Consider the following 7,186-nt stretch of genomic DNA (forward strand, 5'->3'; position numbering starts at 1 on the left):
ACGGGGGTGGTGAGCAGGTGGGGGGGGGGGAGAGTACGGCACAGAACAAGAACTGTGTCTAGACACAAAAAGGGGACAAAGCGGGAGGCGAGGGAAGTCAGGAAGAGGAAGAGGAGGAAGGCCAGTTACGGGAGCAACTAAGATGGCTTCCCTGTTTCTTATAACGACTTCAAAGGAGAGGAAATACAAGGAGGGGGCTCTGGGGGTGTGTGTCTTGTGGAGCCGTAATGCAGCTAAATGGGAGGGGGGAGAACCAGCCTGCTATGCTCAGTGGTTTGTTTTCCCTTTTGCAAATGCCGGCATGGCACAGTGATTAGGGGGCACTCGATTAGGGGAAGGAGCTGGGGAGGGGTTCGAATCCCTGTCCGACCCATGAAATGACGTGGAGGGCCCATCGCTCATTCCCTAGCTTGGCCTGCCTCTCAGGGGCATTGCAGAGGAACAGGAGAACCATGTCTGCTCTCCCGAGCGCTTTGGATAAAGAAAAGAAAGATTTAAAAATAATAACAATAATGCAGCTGAGAGCACTCAGGTCTGCTGATGATTTGGGGGTCCTGAAAGCAGGGAGAGGGTGGACGCAGGCAGGTAATGCAGATAAAGCGTGCCCCCCCCCCCCGGGAGAGTGAGAGGCACTGGAGGACCCCCCTCCCTGGGGGAATCTCAAAGAGCCCCATACTCTGAGATATTTGGCAGGCAAGGGAAGAAAAGATCCAAGTGCCCACGCACACTGAAAAGGAATTTCACAGCCAAGCGTGAAGAGGAAGGCCCAGTTTGGGGGGCGGGGGGCTCTCCCTGGTGCTTGTGAAAATCTCGGCCATGGAGAAGGATCGATGCTGGCTTCCTCCCACCAAGTCTTGCTGCAGATGTCACAGTAGCAAAGTAATGCGACACCCTCCAGAGGAAAGCAGTGGGCTGAACTCATGGAAGAAGAGGCGGGCAGAAGAGAAGGGGACAGGGAACACACTGGCCTACGAAGCCTAGAGGAAGGCGTACGGGGGGAAAGAAGATAAGATCCACGTGCCAGCAATGTGCAGAAGGGTCGAGTGAATGTGTGTGCCGAGCCGCATCCAAGAGGGTGGGGCGAGAGAGAATCAGCCGTGTCCCACCGCTGCCTCCGGGGTGAGGATTGTCAATACACTGCAGGACGTTTTAAAAATTGTTTTTAAAAAGCACACTCCTTCGGGCTTCCGATTTGGGGAACGGGTTTACTAACCCTCTCCGGCCTTCCGCTACCGTGGCGAGGCTCAGTCATCTACAGAAATGCACGGCCCCTCGAGAGAATCCCTGATTGAAACACGCTCTGTGTCCCCCCCCTCCCTTTGCCACCCTTTATCCCGCCCCCCTCCCCACCCGGGACACAGCAAGAACCTGAACAAAGGCTAAGGACAGACGGCCGAGAACCGTCCCCGCGGGGAGCTCAACCGGTACGGAATCTCCCCTTCCGTTCTCTGCCGTCAGCCGATCGCAAAAGTGGGCTTCCTCGAGATGAGGTTTTAAAAAAAAAGAAGAAGAAGAAGAGAAAAGACAGAAAACCGGACCGGCTCCTTTCGGGGTTACGAGGAGCCGCTTCAAGGCCGGAGACCTGCCCCTCGGTTTCCCTCAGAGAGACCAGCTGGTTGAGGGTTCGGCGCTGGGAGTGCCCCGCGAGGAGGTGGGGCTGGGGGAGCAGTGGGAGCTACTGCTGCTGCTGCCCCCCCCACCGGTACTCTGCGTGCTGGATCCAGCTATGAGGTGGACGACCGGCTTCTGGGCAAACAGCACTCCTGCAGGGAGGGCAGAGAAACAAAACCATGACAAGAGGATTATTTCAAGAACCGACCGACCAACCAAGACGGAGGCCTGAGAGAATGTTCGTTATAAAAAAACTTGAGACTGATGAGACACGGGACCGGAGATGGGGCGGGGTTGCCGGCTCTGGCCTGGGAAATACTTGGAGATGTTGGGGGCGGAGCCTATGGAGGGCGGGGTTTGGGGAGGGGGCGGGACTTCAGTGAGGATAATGCCATGGAGCAGTGATGGCGAACCTTTTAGAGACCGAGTGCCCAAACTGCGACCCAAAACCCACTTATTGATCGCATAGTGCCGACACGCCAATTTAACCTGAATACGTAGGTTTTACTTTAGAAAGAACAACTCATACATTAACTTAAGATGATCCAAACAAAGTAAGGAAAGCAATCCCAAATGCTTTCATTTACTTAAAATTATTTGGCAGAGAATTCGACACTTTAATGATGGTCTGGGCCTGGCTGGGGCGATGGCACAAGTGCCCAAAGAGAGGGCTCTGAGTGCCACCTCTGGTAGCCGTGCCATAGGTTTGCCACCACTGCCATAGAGTCACATGAACACACGAAGCGGCACTATACTGAACCAGATCTTGGGCCCAGCAATGTTCGGTGTTGTCTACTGAGACTGGCAGCAGCTCCCCAAGGTCTCAAGCAGAGGCCGTTCACATCACCTACCACCACTCTAAGCTGTGAAGTCTTGTGAGCAAAAATCCTACTTGGTGAGCTCCTGGAATTAAAGTTGTGAGCGAGAGATTGGGCTACCACATCAATTAGCCTGCTCTGGAGCCATCCCTTCCTGAGGACAAAAAATGTGTGAGCCAGAGGCTAAAAAAGCTGTGAGCCAGCTCACACTAATTCAGCTTAGAGGGAACACTGCCTACCGCCTGCTGGAGATGCCGGGGATTGAACTTGGGACCTTCTGTTTGCCTAGCAGACAGTGTTCCCTCTAAGCTGAATTAGTGTGAGCTGGCTCACAGCTTTTTTAGCCTCTGGCTCACACATTTTTGTCTCAGCTCAGGAAGGAGGGGCTCCAGAGCAAACTAATTTATGCAGCAGCCAAAGCTCCTGCTCACAACTTCTAATGCCAGTAGCTCACAAAGCAGAATTTTTGCTCACAGGGCTCCATAGCTTAGAGGGAACATTGCTAGCAGATGCTCTACCACTGAGCCACAGACCCGCCCCCTAATTTTTTGTCCACCTTACAAAGCGGCCGTTTCCTCCAGGGAAGCTGATCTCTTGTTGCCTGGAAATCAGTGGTAATACTGGGAGGTCCTCCAGCCACCGCCTGGAGGCTGGCAACCATACCGGGGTTCACGTGAATATTACCTGGGCAGGGAGACCTGGGATCTGGGGGCCACCACAAAAAAGGCCCCGTTCCCAAGAGCCACTCGCTTCACCTTCAAAAATGGTAGCGCCCCCCCCACCCCCACCTCACAAAAGGCCCTCAGCTGACGGGCAGGTTTGGATAAGAGAAGGAGGTCCCCTCGAGTGTCGCTGATGCCAGACGTTTTCCCTATATAATATTACTCTACTGGATAGGAGCATCGGGTGTATTCCTAAGATGGCTTTTCAGATCCCATCCTGGACAGGGCTCTTTTTGTAGAAAAAGCCCAGCAGGAACTCATTAGCATAATAGGCCACACACAACAGCAGGAACTCATTAGCATATTGGGCCACACCCCTGACAGCACAGCTCATTAGCACATTAGGCCGCACCCCCATGTTACCAGAAGTGTGGACATCCAGCCACACCCACCTTTCCCTTCTTATTCTGTTTACCTTGTTTGTTGTCAAAACCCAGGGCCTTTTTTTGTAGCAGGAACTCCTTTGCATGTTAGGCCACACACCCCTAATGTAGCCAATCCGAATGAGTTCCTGCTGTTGGGTGTGGCCTATTATGCTAATGAGTTCCTGCTGGGCGTGGCCAACTCGGGAGCCAGCCGGAACTCCGTTCCTGTGCGTTCCTGCCCAAAAATAGCCCTGCTGGTAAACATTTCTGAGCAGTCTGAGACAAGCTGGTCTTGTCTCGCAAAGAGGCGAGAGGGTTGGGCAGCAGAGCAGGTGCTTTACATGCAGAAGGCCCCAGGTTCAATTCCTGGCCCCTCCAGTTACAGTATCTCAAGACAGATAGACACCTCTGCCTGTGGTGGGGATCGGTTCTCAAAGTGAGGTTCTATTTGTCCCGGGAAGGGTGACCACAGCGTCCAGGGGATACTGCAGCCCCGCCTGCCCAGACAGGGAAGAGGAAGTAACAACAGAGGCTACTGTGTGGAAACAAGATCCCGGACTGGGGGTCTGACATCGTAGGGGACGCTCGTGAATGAGCCCACCAGCCCCGCCTTCCCTCGTTAGAAATGGCCACTTCCTCACCAGCGTAGATTGTGCCATTGATTTCCACTGACATGTTGATGCTTCCGAAGCCAGACGGGGTCCAATTCAACGCCGCGGCTGCCGTCGCTCCTGAATCTGATTTATCTTCTGCTTGGAAAGGAAGAAAAAGAGGAAGCAGTGGTGTGATTTGGGCACCTTGGACTGCAAGAAGAACAAATCAGTCAATCCTAAAATAAGTCAACCCTGACTGTTCCCTGGAAGGCCAGATCCTGAAACTGAAGCTCAAATACTTTGGACACCAAATGAGAAGGGGGCACTCCCTGGAGAAGACCCTGATGCTGGGAAAGATGGAAGGTCAAAGAAGACGGGGACGGCAAAGGATGAGATGGCTAGACAGTGTCATAGACGCAACCAACATGAAGTTGAGCAAACTTCAGAGGACGGCAGAAGACAGGAAGGCCTGGCGGGATCTGGTCCATGGGGTCGTGAAGAGTCGGTCTCGACTGGGCGACTGAACAACAACAACACCCCATTATTGATTCCCCAATGCTCTGAACCAGGGGTCCCCAACACGGTGCCCATAGGCACCATGGCACCTGCTGACATTTCTCCTGACACCTGCCAACTCATTTACAAAGCAAGGTATCACAGCTCAAAGTGACACAACTGAGTTGTGGTATCTTGATTTGTATGTAGTTCTCTCCTCACGTGTTTAAACAGATTCTTTGATGTGACATGAGTTGTGGTATCTTGATTTGTATGTAGTTCTCTCCTCACGTGTTTAAACAGATTCTTTGATGTGACATGAGTTGTGGTATCTTGATTTGTATGTAGTTCTCCTCAAATGCTCAAATAGATTCTTTGATGTGACATGAGTTGTTTAAACAGATTCTTTGATGTGACATGAGTTGTGGTATCTTGATTTGTATGTAGTTCTCCTCACATGTTTAAACAGATTCTTTGATGTGACATGAGTATTATAGAGTGATCCTCTTACTGGATAATAGCATTGCTTGTATTGTGTACTGAAAATAAGTATTGTGCGTTGTGATTACCTTCAAGGAAGTCAATACATTTTATTATAAGCTTCATTATTCAGCGTCATTTTGGCATGATATTACAATTCTTGTGGTCACACAGTGGCCACCTGGTTCCTCTGGAGGGCCAACAACAGGGCACAGAGGCCGAGGCCTTCCCCTGATGTTGCCTCCTGGCTCTGGGATTCAGAGGATTGGTGCCTCTGAATGTGGAAGATAAGAACATCAGAAGAGCACCTCTAGATCAGACCAGTGGTCCATCTAGCCCAGCATCCCATCTCACACAGTGGCCAACCAGTTCCTCTGGAGGGCAACAACAGGGCACAGTGGACGAGGTCTTCCCCTGATGTTGCCTCCTGGCCAGCGTTCCCTCTAAGCTGAGTTAGTGTGAGCTAGCTCAGAGTTTTCTAGCCTCTAGCTCACATGCTTTTGTCTTAGCTCAGGAAGGATGGGGCTCTAGAGCAAACTGATTGATGCAGCAGCCAAATCGCTCGCTCACAGCTTTAATGCCAGTCGCTCACAAAGTAGAATTTTTGCTCACAGGACTCCACAGCTTACAGGGAGTGCTGCTCCTGGCTGAATCCTGGGATTCAGAGGTTGACTGCCTCTGAATGTGGAGGTTCCCCTCAGTCACTATGGCTAATAGCCACAGATAGACTTATCCTCCATGAATCTGTCTAATCCCCTTTGAAAGCTGTTTATTCCTCTGGCCATCACAACGTCCTCTGGCAGCGAATTCCACATGTTAATCACTCTCTCTGTAAAGTAGTATTTCCTTTTGTCTGTCCCAGACCTACTACCCATCAGCTTCATTGGATGCCCTCAAGTCCAGTGTTCCCTCTAAGCTGAGTTAGTGTGAGCTAGCTCACAGTTTTTTAGCCTCCGGCTCACATATTTTTGTCTTGGCTCAGGAAGGAGGGCTCCAGAGCAAACTAATTTATGCAGTAGCCAAATCACCTGCTCACAACTTTAATGTCGATAGTTCAAAAAGTAGAATTTTTGCTCACAGGACTCTACAGCTTAGAGGGAACATTGCTCAAGTCCTAGCATTTGGGGAGAAGGAGAAAAACACATGGTTTTGGGTACCAGACATGGGCATTTCTAGATGGCTGCCAGGACAGGAACGAAAGGGCGGCCGAAAGAACAATCCTGACGCCTCCCTAAATAACTATGTGTCTCAGACCAAACCAGCAGGAAGGCTGGATTCAGACCTCATCGGCATTGACACAACTCCCTGAGGACACCCCCCCTCCCTCCCTCCCCGCTGGCCCGGGAAGACACATGGCGTTTGCAGGCTATAAATCAACGGCATCCAGCTCTCTCCTCTTGCAATATTTCAGATTTATTCCTGGTGATTCATTGCTTTGTTATAGAATTTATTACAGCAGACAAATGACTCCATCCTCGGGGATGAAGGTGCTGCTGAGATGGCCGTGGTCTTGTGTCTCCGGAAGGCAGCTGCTCCCGCAGGGGGAACGGTGGCAGGCCCCTATGTGCCCGGAAGAGCCCCCTTCCCACAGTCCCAATTCTAGGTCAAAAGTCTTCTCACACCCAGAGTGGCTCCTTGACCAGTTTGGTGTAGTGGTTAAGCATGTGGACTCTAATCTGGGAGAACGGGGTTTGATTCCCCACTCCTCCACTTGCACCTGGTTGGATGACCTTGGGCAAGCCGTAGTTCTGACAAGAGCTGTCCTTGAAAGAACAGTTCTTGAAAAGAGCTCTCTCAGCCCCACCTACCTCACAGGCAGTGTTCCCTCTAAGCTGAGCTAGTGTGAACTAGCTCACGGTTTTGTAGCTTCCAGCTCACACGTTTTTGTCTTAGCTCAGGAATGATGGGGCTCCAGAACAGACTAATTTATGCAGCAGCCAAATGGCTCACTCACCACTTTAACGCCAGGAGCTCACAAAGTAGAATTTTTGCTCACAAGACTCCACAGTTTAGAGGGAGCATTGGTTAGGGCATCCCTGGAGATTTGGGGGGTGAGAGGGACTTCAGTGGGGTTTAATGCCATAGAGTCCAACTTTTCCAAG

General features: G+C 51.4%; 1 protein-coding gene across 1 annotated transcript in view; it reads right to left on the reverse strand.

The window, feature by feature from the left end:
* Window positions 1-1,577: 1,577 nt before the first annotated feature.
* ARID3B (AT-rich interaction domain 3B) overlaps window positions 1,578-7,186 on the reverse strand; it is a 38,708-nt gene continuing 33,099 nt past the window's right edge. The window contains exons 8-9 of the mRNA XM_015414799.1: window positions 4,158-4,265; window positions 1,578-1,763 (exon numbers count right to left, since the gene is read on the reverse strand). Of these exons, the coding sequence (XP_015270285.1) occupies window positions 1,600-1,763; window positions 4,158-4,265 (272 nt within the window). The 3' untranslated portion in view covers window positions 1,578-1,599. The remainder of the gene's footprint in view (window positions 1,764-4,157; window positions 4,266-7,186) is intronic.

This window comes from Gekko japonicus, unplaced genomic scaffold, assembly GCF_001447785.1.
Source record: "Gekko japonicus isolate JY-2015 unplaced genomic scaffold, Gekko_japonicus_V1.1 scaffold1649, whole genome shotgun sequence".
NCBI lineage: Eukaryota > Metazoa > Chordata > Lepidosauria > Squamata > Gekkonidae > Gekko > Gekko japonicus.